The sequence below is a fragment of the Dendrobates tinctorius genome, unplaced genomic scaffold (genome assembly GCF_039654945.1).
Source record: "Dendrobates tinctorius isolate UK_male_01 unplaced genomic scaffold, ASM3965494v1 ptg000029l, whole genome shotgun sequence".
Lineage (NCBI taxonomy): Eukaryota > Metazoa > Chordata > Amphibia > Anura > Dendrobatidae > Dendrobates > Dendrobates tinctorius.
The window spans coordinates 55,349,195-55,370,144 of NW_027361697.1; the positions used below are offsets into that span (position 1 = coordinate 55,349,195).

Consider the following 20,950-nt stretch of genomic DNA (forward strand, 5'->3'; position numbering starts at 1 on the left):
CAATTCTATCTGCGGTTTAGAAACCGCAGATAATCCGCGCAGAAAATTCCGCACCGTCTGCACTGCGGTTTCCATTTCCCATTGGGAATAATGGTACTGTACACCGCAGCAAAAACTGCTGTGGATCCGCAGCGGCCAAATCCGCTGCGGAACAGCAGCAGAATCCGCAGCGTGTGCACACACCCTAATAGCCGAGGTCCATCAGCGTGTGCTGTGCTCCTCCTCCCCTGGTCCACAGGTGGTGGCAATCTAGATCACCCCTCCTTGCGGCTGATTCTGCAGCTGTCCGCGGTAGTCCCGTCCTCCGCCCCTCCTGGGGTCGCTGGCTCCGCCCCTTTGCTCCCAGTTCGCCTTGGTGGCCGATCAGTGGGGGAGGGGGCCATGGATTAGCTCAGGCCCGAGATGCCGCCAGCCCCTATCGGCGGCCTCCATATTGGCCGCTTAAGCGCTCCACCAGAGCACTGGGATGGTGAACCGGAAGTTCAGCGCCGCGTCAATTCCGATGCGCGTGTGCGCCAGCCGCCGTGGGGAGGACACCGGGGAGCTCACCGAGGACCCCGGCCGCACGTCGCCGCCTCGCTTTATCCCGCTGGGGGGGCGCAGGAGAGGCGGGTGGGGGTCCCAAGTCACGCCGCAGCTGAGACGGGAGCGGTCTGCCAGACGGAGGAGAGCGGAGTCCCCGACCGTCGGCCGCCCAGCTTCTAGGTAATTAGGAAAGTGTCTCCGGTCGCCGGCCACGGCAGCACTAGGGGACAGGAAAAACACTGGAGCTAGTAGGAAGGGGAGGGTTGTTTAACCTCTTGTGCATTTCCTGTCCCCCATTAGGGCGGGGAGACATCCTCCGATGCTGCTGTCGTGGAAGGTGACTAGAGAAAATACTGTATGTCTTATATTCTGGGTTCTTCAAAGTAGTAACCTTTTGCTTTGATTACTGCTTTGCACACTCTTGGCATTCTCTTGATGAGCTTCAAGAGGTTGTCACCAGAAATGGTTTTCACTTCACAGGTGTGCCCTGTCATGATTATAAAGTGGGATTTCTTGCCTTATAAATGGGGTTGGGACCATCAGTTGTGTTGTGCAGAAGTCTGATGGATACACAGCTGACAGTCCTACTGAATAGACTGTTAGAATTTGTATTATGGCAAGAAAAAAGCAGCCAAGTAAAGAAAAACGAGTGGCCATCATTACGTTAAGAAATGAAGGTCAGTCAGTCCGAAAAATTGGGAAAACTTTGAAAGGGTCCCCAAGTGCAGTGGCAAAAACCATCAAGCGCTACAAAGAAACTGGCTCACATGAGGACCGCCCCAGGAAAGGAAGACCAAGAGTCACCTCTGCTGCGGAGGATAAGTTCATCCGAGTCACCAGCCTCAGAAATCGCAGGTTAACAGCAGCTTAGATTAGAGACCAGGTCAATGCCACACAGAGTTATAGCAGCAGACACATCTCTATAACAACTGTTAAGAGGTGACTTTGTGCAGCAGGCCTTTATGGTAAAATAGCTGCTAGGAAACCACTGCTAAGGACAGGCAACAATCAGAAGAGACTTGTTTGGGCTAAAGAACACAAGGAATGGACATTAGACCAGTGGAAATCTGTGCTTTGGTCTGATGAGTCCAAACTTGAGATGTTTGGTTCCAACCACCGTGTCTTTGTGCGACACAGAAAAGGTGAACGGATGGACTCTACATGCCTGGTTCCCACCTTGAAGCATGGAGGAGGAGGTGTGATGGTGTGGGGGTGCTTTGCTGGTGACACTGTTGGGGATTTATTCAAAATTGAAGGTATACTGAACCAGCATGGCTACCACAGCATCTTGCAGCAGCATGCTATTCCATCCGGTTTGTGTTTAGTTGGACCATTATTTATTTTTCAACAGGACAATGACCCCAACACACCTCCAGGCTGTGTAAGGGCTATTTGACCAAGAAGGAGAGTGATGGGATGCTACGCCAGATGACCTGGTCTCCACAGTCACCAGACCTGAACCCAATCGAGATGGTTTGGTGAGCTGGACCGCAGAGTGAAGGCAAAAGGGCCAACAAGTGCTAAGCATCTCTGGGAACTCCTTCAAGACTGTTGGCAGACCATTTCCGGTGACTACCTCTTGAAGCTCATCAAGAAAATGCCAAGAGTGTGCAAAGCAGTAATCAAAGCAAAAGGTGGCTACTTTGAAGAACCTAGAATATAAGACATATTTTCAGTTGTTTCACACTTTTTTATTAATTATATAATTCCACATGTGTTAATTCAAAGTCTTGATGCCTTCAGAGTGAATCTACAATTTTCATAGTCATGAAAATAAAGAAAACTCTTTGAATGAGAAGGTTTGACCAAACTTGGTCTGTACTGTGATAGATATATATATATATATATATATATATATGCAGTGGTGATGTGCTGACTAGATGCACAAGACAGCTGCAATCGCTGGCCTCAGCAATCAAGTGCTGGCCACGCTAATGTCACCACTACACTACCACTGTAGCTGCAAGGAATTTACCTGGAAGGTATAAAGTGGTTTGGATATATTTGACAATTCTGGCTTTGTAACCATTTAAAAAAATAAATAAATAGGGAATCCCTTTTAGCAGAAAATTTCCAATTTTGGTTAATTGTAGGAACATTTGAAAATAATTTATTGGTTGCATAGCTGTTTGTATAAAGGTACAAAGACACTAGTCGCATTCTTGATTTTGTCTGGATAGGTTTTGATTTTAGATTTGCTTATCAAGACAATGTATTTTTTCATCAGGGAGACAGGGGGTAAATACTTTGCTAACTGCTCTGAGTAAATATAAAATACTCTAGTATAAGAAGAAATTTCAGAACCTCCATAGGATATATTGAAGTCTGCGCTGTGGCTCCAGCCAGAGACCCAGCAATAAATCGCTCTGCAGTGCCTAACTTGCCACTGTGGGAGCTGAAGATCTTCTTGTACTGAAAGAAAAAAATAAAAACATGACATTTTGGAATTTCTCAAGGGGTGTCCTCTTGTCTTGGAATTGCATGTCATACATTGTAGAAAGTTCATTTTACATAAATGTCATAGCCCAGAGACAGTAAGCATATGGCTCACCAGCTGGTCATGCCACTTTTCAGTCTAGTGTGTATTTCATCTACAAGTGCAAAGAAATATATGATATAAAATTTTCTTAAGCCCTTTCAGGGTGAAACGCGTAGGAAATTGCTCCCCTCCATACGCCTCTTTATGTCGTTTTTACCTGATGGTATGAAGATTTTATATTCTCAATAAAGCAATTATTATTTTATCTCCTGGAGACGCTGGAAAAATCCTTCTTTATGTTTTGCATGCACTATACACCCGGGTCAGGGTGTTTCCGTGCGTCGGAGGTGTGATCAGGAGTGAAGAGGGGTGAGCTGAATACTTCTTGTTTGTGCATAAAATTTTCTTAATTCAGCATCCTGGGGGCCAAGCAGGTGTTTAAGCTTGTTGGACAAACATGGAGAAAGAAGTAAATCTGACGCCAGATTCACAAAAATCACCACTATAGAAACGTATTGTGATCACCTTCACCAAATATAGAGTGATAAAAAGCTCCTCAGAAAACTGAAGTGGTCATACATGTGTCAGTACTTTGACCAATCCATCTCATAACATGGTGGCCTTCAACATGTTCAGCTAGTTTGAAACTACAACAGCACTGACAGTCTGTAGTTTAAAGCAACATGGGAGAAGAAGAGGTTAAACAAGACAGGCACAGAAGATGGTCTGTACCCTAAATATCTGATTGCAAACACTTTTACCCATCTTTGTTACCTATAGTTCCAGAAAGATTAGTATAAAAGAATAAAATCATGTTGTAAAATATACACACGGATTAATATAGTAAAACTGGCTTGGTTGTATTGAATCAAGAGAAAAAAAAAAGCTCTCTCTAGAGCACTATCTGCATGCAATGCCATCTAAGACTACTACAGGTCACTGTGGTCCGGCCAAGTATGGGCAACGTGTTGGTCGTAGCATGAAGCCATGCTGGTGTAGAGGACACTCGGTCATTGGAAAAATAGGCAACTAAACACCAAGATGGGCTAACTGATGGTGTGGATGATGCTCAGTCACTGCAGAAATAGGCAAGTAAGCACCAGGATGGGCAATCTAATGGTGTAGATCAGGGCTTTTTTTATTGTGCATTAACATACCAGGCAACCGCCCCCTCTATATATTGGTAGGCTGTGAGCGGTTGTTTCATCGGTATTCTTGCACCTGTGTTGCCATCTTAACTATATGGGTCCACTGCATTTCTCTGGAGGCCTGGACGGGTAAACATATATACACTGAGTGTAGAGCCCCGCCCATTCTGCATAGCCACATTCACTATAATATCCCACATCGTCCCATCAGCCTGGGCCACCGGACTACTACTCCTAATATCCCACATCATCCCATCAGCCAGAGCTACAGAACAACCCCTAATATCCCACATGGTCCCATCAGCCAGAGCCACCGGAATACTACTCCTAATATCCTACATCATCCCATCAGCAATAGCCACCGGACTACTACCCCTAATATCCCACATCATCCCATCAGCCAGAGCCACCGGACAACTACCACTAATATCCCACATCATGCCGTCAGCCAGAGCCACCGGACTACTACCACTAATATCCCACATCAGCCAGAGCCACTGGACTACTACTCCTAATATCCCACATCATCCCGTTAGCCTGGAGTCAGAACCAGAGCGCTGAGTGGAACGGTCCTAACTTCCATACTGGGGATCCCTTTAAGAGAGGCCTGGCGTCAGAACCAGAGCGCTGAGTAGATTTGCCCTGACTTCCATACCAATGATCCCTTTAATAGAAGCCTGGGTGAGAATCAGAGTGCTGAGGGATTTACCCTAACTTCCATAATGGAGATCCCTTTAAGAGAGGACTGGGGTCAGTACCAAAGCGCAGAGTGGATTTTCCCTCACTTCCGTACCGAGGATCCCTTTAAGAGGGGACTTGGGTCAGAGCCAGAGCGCTGAGTGGATTTATCCTAACTTCCATACCGGGGATCCCTTTAAGAGAGCCTGGGATCAGAACCAGAGCGTTGAGTGGATTTGCCCTGACTTCCATACCAATGATCCCTTTAATAGAACCCTGGGGTCAGAATCAGAGCGCCGAGGGATTTGTCCTAACTTCCATACAGAAGATCCCTTTAAGAGAGCCTGGGGTCAGTACCAGAGCATTTGAAGGCAATTGCCCTGACTTCCACACCGGAGATCCCTTTAAGGAGGGCCTGGGGTCAGTACCAAAGCCCAGAGTGGATTTGCCCTAAATTCCATACCAATGATCCATTTAAGAGACCCTGGGGTCAGAACCACAGAGCTAAGTGGAATTGTCCTAACTTCCATACCGGGGATCCCTTTAAGAGAGGTTTGGGGTCAAAACCAAAGCGCTGGATGGATTTGCTGACTTCCATACCAATGATCCCTTTAAGAGGAAAGATGTGCCTACGGGATGGAGGATGTGTGATGGGTATATAGGCACGGGAGGGGGGATTCATTTCTGTCATGTGCTCTCTGCTCCATTCAGGGGGGCAGACAATGGCTGGGAGCTTATGTTCCCAGGGATGCTATATTTCTCCCACCATGTCAGTGTCTGCTGAGGTGTTGTCAAGTGGGAAAACTGTTGGTCATAGCAACCAATCACAGCTCAGCGTCTTTTGAACAGCTCTGGTGAAATGAAAGATGCTTCGTGATTGGTTGGTGATACACACATTCATTTTTATATATAGAGATGCCACAGGACTGTAATGAAACTGCTGGTCCATGGTCATAAAAATGGGGGCTTCATAGGTTACAAATTGCAATTTAGCGTAGTGATCAGACAATGCCCAAACGACCCCTTTGCCATATCATGCTAGCAATACTATACTTGGCACATAATGGCTACAAAGCCGTGGTACATAATTTGTTTCAAGTATCTCAAATGATAGGTGGAACCGACCATAAATAATCCGGTATTAATTCTATTACCTGCTCATATGCATAAAATTTCATCGCAGTCTCAGGGGCAATTTTGATGACATTTACTCCATTTCCTCGCCAAAGGGATCGGATGCCTCCTTCCTTTACCATTTGCTTCAGACCACCTAACATATTCGAGCCTCCTTTTGATCCATGAACCTGGCAGATTGAGAAATGTATTAATCAGGACAAAGACAATGCTTATTTCTTGCTGCAAATTGCATCAGGACAAACAGAATCAAATTTGATGATCTGTGACTACCATGATAAAAGGTTAAAATACACTTAAACATTTATAGAAATTGATATGGATAGCCCTCGCTACTGCTGCTGCCTATTAGAGCAGGTAATCAAGTTTTTTTTGTTTGTTTGTTTTTTTTAAATCAGATAAATTTTTATTTAACCAAATTCAAGGTACAAAACAATAGAACAAAAATCGCAATGAGAACATTAACAATGGTCATTAGTTTCAGAAATTCCCTCCCTCCCTTCCCCTCCCCCCATTATATACAAGAGCAGCAAATAATGCATGGTGTAACCTAAGTTCAGGGTCATCTTCTCTCCACCCAAGGTGTCCAGTGTGTCTCAAATGTTCTTATGCCTTTTCTCTTAACGTAAATGTCTTTTTCCATATTAACAATAGACTCAGACTGTCGGAAAAATTCCCTCAATGTCGGCGGATCTTCATTTATCCAGTATCTTGCGAACAGTTTTCGCGCAATATATAATAATCTAGCTATAGCCACCTTATATTTATTATGTACCTGGACCTCCTCCACATATCCCAGTATACACACCACAGGTTCCCTTTCAATCCTACAACCATACGCTCCTCCTATGGCATTAAGCACCGCCGTCCAATGTGGGTTCAGATTTGGACACTGCCATAACATATGGAGAACTGCAGTCCCCTCCATTCGGCACCGAGGACACTCAGAAGTCTGTCTCAGACCTGCTCTATACAGCTGTTCAGGAGTCCTATATACTCTATGGAGTACATATATCTGCGAGAGTCTGCCCGGTTCACTCAGCGATAATTGGAGTATATATTCCATAATCACTTCCCATTTATCATCTTCCTCTATCCTACCTAACTCCTCCTCCCATTTCCCCTGTGCTCTAATAGGATAATTATTTAAAATAGTATGCATTAGATCCTTATAAATTCCCGACACTACCCCTTTTGTTCCCCCCTATGCACAGACATAAATCAATATATCCTTGTGAATCTCCATATTCATTGTCCTACTCTGCATAACATAAGCATGCCTAAACTGCCCATATTGAAATCTGCAGACCATAATCTTCCTGCAACTTTCCAAAGGGCACCAGTCCCTGCACGTCCTTCACCTGAACCATGTACTGTATTCCCTGTCTCATCCAATTTTTAAATTCTCCCATTTTAACAAATTCCGGTAGAGTCTCGTTTTGCCATATCGGGGAAAAATTTGTCAAGTGTTCCAAACCCCTAATCCTTTTAATTGCCTCCCAGACTATGTATCAGCGCTAAAGTAGGATAAATCAAACCCAACTTCCTTAAACTTCCTGCCTCCAACCCCTGAACCAAGGGACCCCTCCCCATCACCTGAACCCAGACCCTTTGTATTGAACCAGCCCCAGACACATCCCTCCACCCTATCATCTGTTGGCCCTGAGCAGTTAAGTAATAAATCCAAGGGTTCAGAAGAGCCAGTCCCCCTCCATCCTTGGGCTTCTGCAATATCTCAAGTCTGATCCTTGGCTGCCAGGTAATCAAGTCTGATAAAGTCTTTAACTATCCACTGGTAGGTGAAAACTGACAAAATGATATGTATCTCACTAACGGCCAGGATGGGGGACGTCTGTGTCCTCTTCTTCCCTGGGTGCAAGACTGCTTCCTAGAGGAACTGAATTGATGGGCAGGGTGCATGGACCACCTGCCACTACATTCAAGCCCATGACACTGATCAAGACAGTCAAGCACACCGCTCAGCTACAGACTGCAATTCTATTGAGGCACACAAGTACTTCATTTTGGCAATCAGTGTGGGTCCTACACAGATCTAACTCATAACATGTATCTGGTCAGTTTATAGTAACTTGTTTAGGCTGGAAAACCTCTTTACGGTTCAGTCCCAAGCTCACCAATACCAAATATGAAACAATTGAATGGATGGGCCAAATTACATTAGTCATTAACCCCTTCACCCCCAAGGGTGGTTTGCACGTTCATGACCGGGCCAATTTTTACAATTCTGACCACTGTACCTTTATGAGGTCATAACTCTGGAACGCTTCCATGGATCCTGGTGATTCTGACATTGTTTTCTCGTGACATATTGTACTTCATGTTAGTGGTAAAATTTCATTCAAATAACTTGCGTTTGTGAGAAAAACGGAAATTTGGCGAAAATTTTGAAAATTTCGCAATTTTCCAACTTTGAATTTTTATGTCCTTAAATCACAGAGATACGGCACACAAAAAACTTGATAACTAACATTTCCCACATGTTTACTTTACATCAGCACAATTTTGGAACCAAAATTTTTTTTTGTTAGGAAGTTATAAGGGTTAAAAGTTGACCAGCGATTTCTCATTTTTACAACACCATTTTATTTTTAGGACCACATCACATTTGAAGCCACTTTGAGGGGTCTATATGATAGAAAATACCCAAAAGTGACACCATTCTAAAAACTGCACCCCTTAAGGTGCTCAAAACCACATTCAAGAAGTTTATTAACCCTTTAGGTGCGTCACAGGAATTTTTTTGAATATTTAAAAAAAAATGAACATCTAACTTTTTTTCATAAAAAAAATACTTCAGGTTCAATTTTTTTTATTTTACCAAGGGTAACAGGAGAAATTGAACTGCAAAAGTTATTGTGCAATTTGTCCTGAGTACGCAGATACCTGATATGTGGGGGGGGGGACGACTGTTTCGGCGCATGGCAGAGCTCAGAATGGAAGGAGCGCAGTTTGACTTTTTCAATGCAAAATTGGCTGGAATTCAGATTGGACGCCATGTCACGTTTGGAGAGTCCCTGATGTACCTAAACAGTGGAAACCCCCTACAAGTGACCCCATTTTGGAAACTAGACCCCCCAAGGAACTTATCTAGATATGTGGTGAGAACTTTGAACCCACAAGGGCTTTACAGAAGTTTATAACGTACAGCGGTACAATTAAAAAAATCATATTTTTTCCACAAAAATGATCTTTTCACCCCAATTTTTATTTTCCCAAGGGTAACAGGACCCTAAAAGTTATTGTGCAATTTGTCCTGAGTACGCTGATACCCCACATGTGGGGGTAAACCACTATTTGGGCGCATGGCAGAGCTCGGAAGGGAAGCAGCGCCATTTGACGTTTTTGGCTGGAATTGAGATCGGACACCATGTCGCGTTTGGAAAACCCCTGATGTACCAAAACAGTGGAAACCCCCCCACAAATGACACCATTTTGGAAACTAGACCCCCTAAGGAACTTATCTAGATGTGTGGTGAGAACTTTGAACCCCCATGGGCTTCACAGAAGTTTATAACATAAAGCCATACAATTAAAAAATCATATTTTTTCCACAAAAATGATCTTTTCACCCTCAATTCTTATTTTTCCAAGGGTAACAGGACCCTAAAAGTTATTGTGCAATTTGTCCTGAGTACGCTGATACCCCACATGTGGGGGTAAACCACTATTTGGGCGCATGGCAGAGCTCTGAAGGGAAGCAGCGCCATTTGACGTTTTTGGCTGGAATTGAGATCGGACACCATGTCGCGTTTGGAAAACTCCTGATGTACCAAAACAGTGGAACCCCCCCACAAATGACACCATTTTGGAAACTAGACCCCCTAAGGAACTTATCTAGATGTGTGGTGAGCACTTTGACCCCCCCAGTGCTTCACAGAAGTTTATAACGCCCGGGCGTGAAAATAAAAAATTCGTATTTTTTCCACAAACATGATCTTTTAGTCACCATTTTTTTATTTTCCCAAGGGTACCAGGAGAAATTGGACCTTAAAAGTTGTTGTCCAATTTGTCCTGAGTATGCTGATACCCCATATGTGGGAGAAAACTACTGTATGGGCACACGTCGGGGCTCAGAAGGGAAGTAGTGACGTTTTGGAATGCAGACTTTGATGGAATGGTCTGCGGGTGTCATGTTGCCTTTGGAGAGCCCCTAATGTACCTAAACAGTGGAAACCCCCCACAAATGACCCCATTTTGAAAACTAGACCCACTAAGGAACTTATCTAGATGTGAGGTGAGCACTTTGAACCCCCAAGGGCTTCACAGAAGTTTATAATGCCAGGGCATGAAAATAAAAAAATCGTATTTTTTCCACAAACATGATCAATTAGTCCCCAATTTTTTTATTTTCCCAAGGGTAACAGGAGAAATTGAACCCCAAAAGTTGTTGGCCAATTTGTCCTGAGTACGCTGACACCCCATATGTGGGATAAAACTACTGTATGGACACACGTCAGGGCTCGGAAGGGAGGTAGTGACGTTTTGGAATGCAGACTTTGATGGAATGGTCTGCGGGTGTCATGTTGCCTTTGGAGAGCCCCTAATGTACCTAAACAGTGGAAACCCCCACAAGTGACCCCATTTTGGAAAGGAGACCCCCTAAGGAACTTATCTAGATGTGTGGTGAGCGCTTTGAACCCCCAAGGGCTTCACAGAAGTTTATAATGCCCGGGCATGAAAATAAAAAAAATCGTATTTTTTCCAAAAACATGATCAATTAGTCCCCAATTTTTTCATTTTCCCCAAGGGTAACAGGAGAAATTGGACCCCAAAAGTTGTTGTCCAATTTGTCCTGAGTACGCCGACACCCCATATGTGGGAGAAAACTACTGTATGGACACACGTCGGGGCTCGGAAGGGAAGCAGTGACGTTTTGGAATGCAGACTTTGATGGAATGGTCTGCGGGTGTCATGTGCGTTTGGAGAGCCCCTGATGTACCTAAACTATTGAAACTCCGCACAAGTGACCCCATTTTGGACTCTAGACCCCCCACGGAACTTATCTAGATGTGTGGTGAGCACTTTGAACCCCCAAGTGCTTCACAGAAGTTTATAACACTCGGACGTGAAAATAAAAAAATCATTTTTTTCCACAAAAATGATATTTTTGCCCCCAATTTTTTTATTTTCCTAAGGGTAACAGGAGAAACTGGACCCCAAAAATTGTTTTGCAATTTGTCCTGAGTAGGCTGATACCCTACATGTGGGGGTAAAACACTGTTTGGGCGCATAGCAGAGCTTGGAAGGGTAGGAGCACCATTTGACTTTTTCAACTCAGAATTGGCTGGAATTGAGATCAGACGCCATGTTGCATTTGGAGAGCCCCTGATGTGCCCAAACAGTGGAAACCCCCAATTCTAACTCCAACCCGAACCCCAACACGCCCCTAACCCTAACCCTAGCCCTAACCCTAGCCCTACCCCAACACACCCCTAACCCTAGCCCTAACCCTAATGGAAAAATGGAAATAAATACATTTTTTTTATTTTATTATTTTTCCCTAACTAAGGGGGTGATAACGGGGGGTTTGATTTACTATTTATGGCGGTTTTTATGTTTGGCGGCTGTCGCACGCTAAAAGACGCTTTTTATTGTAAAAATAGTTTTTGCATCACCACATATTGAGAGCTATAATTTTTCCGTATTTTGACCCACCGAGTCATGTGAGGTCTTATTTTTTGCGGGACGAGTTGACGTTTTTATTGGTACCATTTTCGGGCACGTGAAATTTTTTGATCGCTTTTTATTCCGATTTTTGGGACGCAGAATGAACAAAAACCAGCGTTTCATGAATTTCTTTTGGGGGGGGTGCGTTTACACCGTTCCGCGTGCGGTAAAATTGATAAAGCGGTTTTATTCTTCGGGTCAGTACGGTTACAGCGATACCTCATTTAGGTCGTTTTTTTATGTTTTTGTCGGTTTTATGCAATGAAAACTATTTTATATAAAAAATAATTATTTTTGCATCGCTTTATTCAGCGAGCTATAACTTTTTTATTTTTTCGCTGATGATGCTGTGTGGCGGCTCGTTTTTTGCGGGACAAGATGACGTTTTCAGCGGTACCATGGATATTTATATGCGTCTTTTTGATCGCGCGTTATTACACTTTGTTTGGCGGTATGATAATAAATCATTTTTTGCTTCGTTTTTTATTTTTATTTTTTAAGGGGTTCGCTAAAGGGGTTAACTAATGGGACAGTTTTATAGGGCGGGTCGTTACGGACGCGGCGATACCTAATATGTGTACTTTTATTGTTTTGTTTTTTTTATTATTTCCAAAAAAATGGATTTATTGGGGGAATATTTTTTTTTTTTTTTTTTTTCTAATTTATTTGGCGATTTTTTTTTTTTAAATTATTTTTACACTTTTTTTTATTTTTTTTTACTTTATTAAATAGTCCCAGGTGGGACATCACTGTCCTGTGACAGATCGCTGATCTGTCACATCACAGATCATTGTGACAGATCAGCGATCTGACACAGGCACTGCAGAAGGCTTCCTCATGCCTGCGCTTTGCAGGCACTGAGGAAGCCAGCTTCCTGCAGGCCCCCGAAGGCCCCCGTCGCCATCTTGGATTCGGGGGCCTGGAGGAAAGGAGTCCCCCGCAGCAGCGCTGCACATTGCGCTGCCGTGGGGGGCTCAGGGAAGCACGGAGGGAGCCCCCTCCCTGCCGATGCTTCCCTTTATCCCCCGGTACACCGCGATCGTGTTTGATCGCGGTGTGCAAGGGGTTAACGTGTCTGGGGCGGTCCGTGACCGCCCCTGACACATTGTGCCGGGTGTCAGCTGTGATAATCAGCTGACACCCGGCCGCGATCAGCGGCGCTCACCACGCGGGCGCCGCTGATCGCGCCGACGTACTATCCCGTCCATGGGCATAGGGGCCCAGGTCCCATGGATGGGATAGTACGTCGGATGGCAGAAAGGGGTTAATAGACTCTTGGGTGTGTGAGGCAGTGACCCCTGTTACAGCTAGGAGGCACTGTATGTGCTCCTCAGAATACGCACGGAGGCGTATTGAGACCATAGGACTGCATGGCAGTCACAGGCGTATCTGTGATTATGATGGTGACACAGTGACCGGCATGATTGTAAATGGCCGGTATGTGTCGAAGAGGTCCTCTGTGCTGTAAGCCTGAAATAATGCTGTGCTGGGACTTGTAGTTGCACGAGTTTTTAGTATATAATAGGGGGGCTTATAGGGTTAGTCGGAGAGCTGGGCGGGACTGACTAACCACACATTCACCGCCCACCAATGGGGGTGGTTTCAACTATATAATGTGACTGAGGTCTGGTCACAGGACCCGAGTGTATGGACCTGAATGGTCAGTGTGTAAGGTGCTGAAGGTCTCTGTGTTGGAAGGTCCTGTGTGTATGTGGATCGGATTAATGGAAGTACGGGGTGAGGCCATGGACCTGTAGAGCCTGTGACGGCTACTGCGTTGAGGAAGCTACCATCCTGCTGAGGATCTGGATTGTAGGGTGGCCTGGTGAGCAAGGCACTGTCCGGGACGGTGATCCCAGTTAGGCAGCTTCCTCAGGGACTTAGGACTGACGAGGATTCAGCATGGGGAGCAGGAGCTCCTGGAAGGTAACACAGAGAATGGGGGAACTGTGTGCACTGACAAAGGTCAGTTAATGAACTGTGCGGTCACCTACGAGAACTGGACGGAGCATGGTCCAGCGTGTTTAGAGACCGCAAACTTAATGTTTATGTTCCGGTGATGTATGTAATGGACTGTTCGTGGTATGGTTTATGATTGCATAATAAACCGCATGGACTTGTTTATGTGAGAAAACCGTTACGGTGTGCCTTCCTCCCACTGCCAAACAAGTGTCCCCCAACACATGCAGTAAGAGCTGTCTTACAGGGGCTAAACCCAATGTGATATTATAGTACCTGCATCATGACTTTGAGACGATCGAGGGGCGCCGTTCCTGTACGTGACACCGCTCCTGCCATCCCCCCAGCCAGAAGCTGTTTCCACCATTGGCCGGTCTTCTTCTCTTCTTCAGTGAACTCATCAGGGATGGTGAGGCTGTCACCAATATCCAGAACCTGGCCATTGCAGGAGTTGAAACGGACAAAAAGAGAGACGTTAATCACCCACTTTACTCACTGTGGTGCACAAACTCTATATAAGTTATTAAAATGATTACAGGTAAATACTGTAAGGAATCAAAATCTATGGCTGGAGAGGTTTCTCCTTAGCTTTAGTCTTACCGTTGAATGCTTCCAGTAACGGATAATTTCCTGTATGTCAGCAGCCGGGTTAAATAGGAAATGGTCCCTCCACTCATTCCAATCAACAGTAAGGGTCCCGTCTGCATCCATACTGTCAGAATAGGAAAATAATTACGATACTGATAGAGGTTTTGTAAAAAAAAAACCAAATGCATAAAACAGACAGAAACTGGTCAAATTTAGCAGGACAATATATTTGTTCCTTGGACCATGTCAGACGCCTTTCTCTTCCTCATGCCACCACATGACTGGTGCTCATTACTCCAACTCTTTCCACTGAAACAATCACATCCTTTTAATTACCGTATTTTCCGCTTTATAAGATGCACCTGATTATAAGACGCACCCCCAAATTTGGTGAAGAAAAAGAGAAAAAAATGTTTTTTTATGTTAAATGGAGGTGGGTCTTATAATGCCAGTGTCCATCTTTCAAATCATATACCGTATATGTCCCTCATCCTGGTATTTATATAACCCCCATTCTGGCACATTGCCCCCTTGTGCTGGCACATAGCCCCCCCCCATCCTATCCTGGATATGGCCCCCGGTCACTAAATGCCCCCCCTCCATATATTCCCCCCTGCTGGCACACCTTGTCCCCCCTCCATATATTCCCCCCTGCAGGCACACATTGCCCCCCCCTCCATATATTCCCCCCTGCAGGCACACATTGCCCCCCCCTCCATATATTCCTCCCTGCTGGCACAATGTGTGCCAGCAGGGGGATTATAAGACCGGGGGGACAATGTGTGCCAGCAGGGGGGAATATATGGAGGGGGGCTCCATATATTCCCCCCTGCTGGCACACATTGTCCCCCCCTCCATATATTCCCCACTGCTGGCACACATTGTCCCCCCCTCCATATATTCCCCAATGCTGGCACACATTGCCCCCCCATCCCTATATTCCCCGCTGCTGGCACACATTGTCCCCCCATCCCTATATTTCCCCCTGCTGTCACACATTGTCCCCCCATCCCTATATTTCCCCCTGCTGTCACACATTGTCCCCCCATCCCTATATTTCCCCCTGCTGTCACACATGGCCCCCGTTCAAATATTTCCCCCCTGCTGGCAAGCACATGCTAAAATAATAAACAGTTAACTCACCTACTGATGATCGCTCCTGCTCCCAGCTCTCCCGTGGCTTACCTGTGTCTGTGTCGAGTATGCTGTCAACCTCCTCCTGCAGAGCGCACGCAGCTGCTGCTCATTCAGGCAGCTTATTGTTGCTACAGGACCTTCCATGATGTGACCAATAGGAGCTGCTCAGCTGCAGTCATGTGACTCGCAGTGCACACTGGGAGTCATGTGACCGCAGGTCCTATTGGTCACATCATGCAAAGTCTAGAAGCGATGAGCTGCCTGAATGAGCTGCTGCTGCCGCTCGCCCTGCAGGAGGAGGATGACAGCAGACTCGACACAGGAAAGCCACAGGGGAGCTGGGAGCAGGAGTGATCATCAGTAAGTGTCTATAGTGATGGGGGGAGAATGCAGGCACATGTGATATGCACCGCTCCCCTGTGTACCAACTCAGCTCTGTTTCAGCACCAAGGTGATGGACAGCAGGTGCAGTGAATATTACATGAGCCTAATGAGCGGGAGCACAGGACCTCCTGCTGTCTCTGCAGCCCCATCCAGCCCACCCCAGCCCCCTGACTCCACGCCAGAGCCGCCCCCCCCCACACTCTATAGCACAGCAGCACACAGATTCACTTTATAAGACACACCCCCAACTTTCCCCCAAAATTTGGGGGAACAAAAGAGCGTCTTATAAAGCGAAAAATATGGTAACTTTAATGTTTGTTACAACTTATCACAGCCATGTCCTACATTTCCTTAACAGTTTTACTAGAGTATTTAAAATAGTTTTCCTGACCTTTTTAGGATTTTCTCAGCATGATCTGATGAAATGTTTATGCCCAAAGCCTTAAGCGAATTCATGATCTCAGATGATTCGATCTTCCCTAAAATACAAGGGGAAACTTATGAAACCACCACATTATATATACACAAGCAAAAATAGCATTTATAATTAGGAAAGAAAGAGGCTTCCTTCTTCAACCATCTTATCTTTTGGTAACGTTTTCCCACAAACAACCTTTATTAAACTTAAAGGAAAGTGACCCTCAGCACGACATAACCATGTCATTGGCTTACTGCCGTGACGCTGCAACCAAAACACCAAGACCTGAGCAGCAGCGGAAAGTCCGTGCTGAGCCTGGAGAGAGCATGTCTCTGCTCAACTCCTTATTTTAGGCATTTTGGAGATCTTGGGGTCTACTTCCCTGAAGTTGGAAAACTCCTTTGGTTATGTTAGATGCATGTGGGCTACACTGGTCACTATTACAGAGGTTCATAGGCTAGAAAATGAATGTAGGATTGTTCTGCAAAAATCCAATAATCATGAAAATTATTAAAATTTTTCTAATCCAAGGATATTTTCACACGTTGCACTTTTCAGCAGGGAAAACCTGTATGTTTAGCATGAGTAAAGGGTAAAACCGAAAGGATTCTACTGTCTCCTCTACCTGAGATTAACCATAAACTGCACACCGTAAGGATCCCAACCAACATCTCCTGATCCCTTACCCTCCAAGACCACTGAGAAAGGCAATACATTTGACTTATTCTTATTGAATAGTATGCATTGTATTAACTAATTAATATAGGATAAAATACAGCACCTAAGATACAATGATGATTTGCAAGATATTACGAATGCCTCACCATCTTTATTTTTATCCAGGCTGGTAAATGCAATTCTCATTTTTTTCTCATGCTCTTCCAAATATTTCATAAATTCCCCAAAATCCAACTGTCCATCCTTGTTTGTATCTCCAGCTGCAACGATTTTCTATGGAGAAAAATGCTAGTCATCAGTGTAAAAAACAAAAACATGGATTTTTGTGAGTACTCACCGTAAAATCCTTTTCTCCGAGACGCTCATTGGGGGACACAGAGACTGTGGGTGTGTGCTTCTGCCGTCTGGAGGCCGACACTAAGTGTACAAAAAAAGAGTTAGCTCCTCCTCCGCCGCATACACCCTCGCCCCTAGGCCGGGCGTAACTCAGTTTAGTGCATAAGCAGTAGGAGAACGCGCCTTAAACTCAGGCAAGAAACTATATGTCTGAAAAAGGGGGCCACCCTAAACCTTGTACAAGGATTTGTAAAACTCAAAATAAGCAAATGCCAACTGGCTGATAGGGTGGGTGCTGTGTCCCCCAATGAGCGTCTCGGAGAAAAGGATTTTACGGTGAGTACTCACAAAAATCCATGTTTCTCCTTCGTCTCATTGGGGGACACAGAGACTGTGGGACGTCCTAAAGCAGTCCTCTGGGCGGGATCTTAGCTCACCCAATCCCTGCTAATTTGCGCCCCTGATTAGAGGTGCGCAACTGCTGCCTGGAGAATCTTTCTTCCCAGGCTTGCATCCGAGGATGCCTGGGTATGTACGTTATAATGTTTGACAAACGTATGTAAACTGGACCAGGTAGCTGCTTTGCATACCTGCTCCGCTGAAGCCTGGTGTCGTAGTGCCCATGAGGCACCCACTGCCCGTGCCGAGTGAGCCTTGATCCCTGCCGGAACCGGCGTGCCACTGATTTGATAAGCTTCTTGGACCGTCAGGCGAACCCATCTGGCCAAAGTCGCTCTGGACGCAGCAAGCCCCTTCCGCCGTCCCTCTGGAACCACGAATAGAGCGTCTGTCTGGCGGAATGGCGCCGTCCTTGTCACATACCTCCTAAGAGCTCTTACCAGATCCAGGGTGTGCAAAGCCTTCTCTACCCTGTGCACCGGTGCCGGGCAAAACGAGGGTAAGACGATGTCTTCGTTGATATGAAATGCAGACACAACCTTCGGCAAGAAGGGGGGAGCTGGCCTTAAAACTACCTTATCCTTATAAAAGGTTAGGAACGGTGGTTTACAAGATAAGGCCGCCAATTCCGAAACCCGCCTAATAGACGTTATGGCTACTAGAAAAACGACCTTCCTGGACAGGTAAGGTAAGGAGACCTCTTGCAATGGTTCGAAAGGGGCCTCCTGAAGGGCTCTGAGCACCAAGTTCAGGTCCCATGATTCCGTCGGCGCCTTATAGGGGGGTACTAAATGTGCGACCCCCTGCATAAACGTCCTAACCTGCCAGACGGAAGCGACTTTTCGTTGGAAAAGTACCGACAGGGCCGAGATTTGCGTTCTGAGGGAACTCGGGGCCAACCCTGCGTCCAGCCCTGCCTGTAGAAAAGCCAGTACGTTGGGGATCGAAAAAACCAGAGGAGCCACTTCACGATCCCTACACCAACGGAAGAAAACTTCCCAAGTTCGATGATACACCCTCGCCGAGGAAGGCTTTCGGGCACTCACCATCGTGGCCGCCACATCGCGTCTGAATCCTGCCTGTGTTAACAGCCAAGATTCAATGGCCACGCCGTCAAACACAGGGCCCCTAAGTTCGGATGGCAGATCGGCCCTTGGGACAGTAAGTCCGGCCGATCTGGAAGACGCCAGGGTACGTCCACCACTAGTTGGACCAGATCTGCGTACCAGGCCCGCCGGGGCCAGTCTGGGGCCAGCAGAATTGCTGGAACCTTCTCTCTCCTTATTTTCCTGATAACTCTTGGAAGCAGCGGCAGCGGGGGGAACAAGTACGGGAGACGAAACTGGTTCCACGGGAGCACCAGCGCGTCTGCTGCGATTGCCTGCGGATCGAGGGATCGAGCGACAAACCTTAGTACTTTGGCATTCTCTCTGGATGCCATAAGGTCCACGTCTGGTGTCCCCCACCGTTGGCAGATCTGCTGAAAGATCTCGGGGTGCAGGGACCATTCTCCTGCCGCGACCCCCTGTCGGCTGAGAAAATCTGCCGCCCAGTTTTCGACTCCTGGAATGTGCACCGCTGAAATTACCACGCGGTTCTTCTCCGCCCAACGTAGTACCAGTCCGACCTCGCGCATGGCTGCCTGGCTGCGCGTGCCCCCTTGATGGTTGACATATGCTACTGCTGTAGCATTGTCCGTCTGGATGCGCACCGGCCGGTGTCTCAGGAAACACTGGAAATGTTGTAGGGCCAATCGTATTGCCCGTATCTCCAGAATGTTGATCGGGAGAACTATCTCCTGAACGGACCACCGCCCCTGGGCTATGTGACTCTGGAAAACTGCTCCCCAACCTTGCAGGCCTGCATCGGTCGTCACCACCAACCATTGTTCCGGGGGAAAGGGTTTCCCCTGGACCAGAGACGAGTCGCGAGTCCACCACCGGAGTGAACCCCGTACCAGCGGAGACAACTTGCACCGATGACTGAGAGACAGCAGCCTCCGGTCCCATGCTGTCAAGAGCGCATGCTGAAGCGGACGGAGATGGAACTGGGCAAACGGGATTGCTTCTATCGCCGCCACCATTCTGCCCAAAACACTCATGCCATACCGGATGGATCTGGAGCCCGGCTGTAGAAGGTTCCGTATCCCTTGCTTGATTTTTTGCGCCTTGTCCTGAGGGAGGATCACCAGCCCCCGGGAGGTGTCGAAAATCATGCCCAGGAACACGATTTTTTGGGCTGGAACCAAAGACGACTTGCTCCAATTGATCAGCCAGCCCAGACGGGCCAGGGTATCCAGAGTAATACTGACATTGTCCTGGCACTCCTGAAACGACGGCCCCTTTACCAAAAGGTCGTCCAGGTAAGGTAACACCGTTATGCCCCGTGCATGCAGGATGGCCATAACCACCGCCATTATCTTTGTAAAGACTCTGGGGGCAGTGGCCAGACCGAAGGGCAGAGCCACGAATTGGAAGTGACGTCCTCCGATCGCAAATCGCAGGAACCTCTGGTGTGGGGGGAATATCGGAATATGCAGATATGCATCCTGCACATCGATTGAGGCCAGGAATTCCCCTGGATCCATGGCTGCAATGACCGAGCGGAGGGATTCCATCCGGAATCGCCTGACCCTGATGAATCTGTTTAGGATCTTTAGATCCAGAACCGGCCTCACAGTCCCGTCTTTTTTGGGGACCGAAAAAAGATTGGAGTAAAACCCCTGCGACTCTTCGCCCTGCGGCACTGGGGCGATGACCCCTTTGTGCTGTAGCGATGTTACAGCCTGTAACAAACTCTCCGCCTGCGAATCTGTTTTGGAAAGTCGCGAACGGAAGAATCGCTGAGGTGGCCGTCCGACAAACTCTATCTTGTACCCGGACGATACAAGTTCTGCCACCCAAGTGTCGCGTGTCACTGCGACCCAAACGTGGCTGAACCTTAGTAGGCGTCCGCCCACTCTGTCGTCCGTAGGTACGGAGTGCCTCCAGTCATTTAGCTGGAGGCTTTTGGGGCTTGGCCCCCTTCGCTCTGGGTAAATGGCCTCGGCCTCTACCCAGCGGATTGGCCCTGTAAGAGACTTGTTTTTCCCTACTCTGGCCATCGTTTGCGGAGGAGTACGCCCTGGCCGAAGTCCCCCCCCAGGGGCTACGAAAGGGTCGAAAACGCCTTTGCGTTTGCCTGAATGCCGGGCAACTTCTCTGCTGCGGAAGGAAACTACTTTTCCCCCCTGTGGCTTCTGAGATAAGCTTGTCCAGCTTCTCACCGAACAGTCGATTGCCCTGAAACGGCAATGAGGTTAAGGATTTTTTAGAGATAGAATCCGCTTTCCACAGTCTCAGCCATAATGCACGCCTAATGGCGATCGCATTTGCCGCCGCCACCGCCGAGCACTCGGCC

At 46.8% G+C, this 20,950-nt stretch overlaps 1 protein-coding gene across 1 annotated transcript in view; it reads right to left on the minus strand.

Annotated features, from left to right (window-relative positions):
- Nucleotides 1–20,950, minus strand: part of LOC141086003 (mitochondrial adenyl nucleotide antiporter SLC25A24) — an 85,656-nt gene that overhangs the window by 32,279 nt on the left and 32,427 nt on the right. Inside the window, exons 2-7 of the mRNA XM_073571716.1 lie at nt 16,963–17,089; nt 16,112–16,199; nt 14,212–14,323; nt 13,888–14,046; nt 5,985–6,134; nt 2,830–2,937 (exon numbers count right to left, since the gene is read on the minus strand). Of these exons, the coding sequence (XP_073427817.1) occupies nt 2,830–2,937; nt 5,985–6,134; nt 13,888–14,046; nt 14,212–14,323; nt 16,112–16,199; nt 16,963–17,089 (744 nt within the window). The remainder of the gene's footprint in view (nt 1–2,829; nt 2,938–5,984; nt 6,135–13,887; nt 14,047–14,211; nt 14,324–16,111; nt 16,200–16,962; nt 17,090–20,950) is intronic.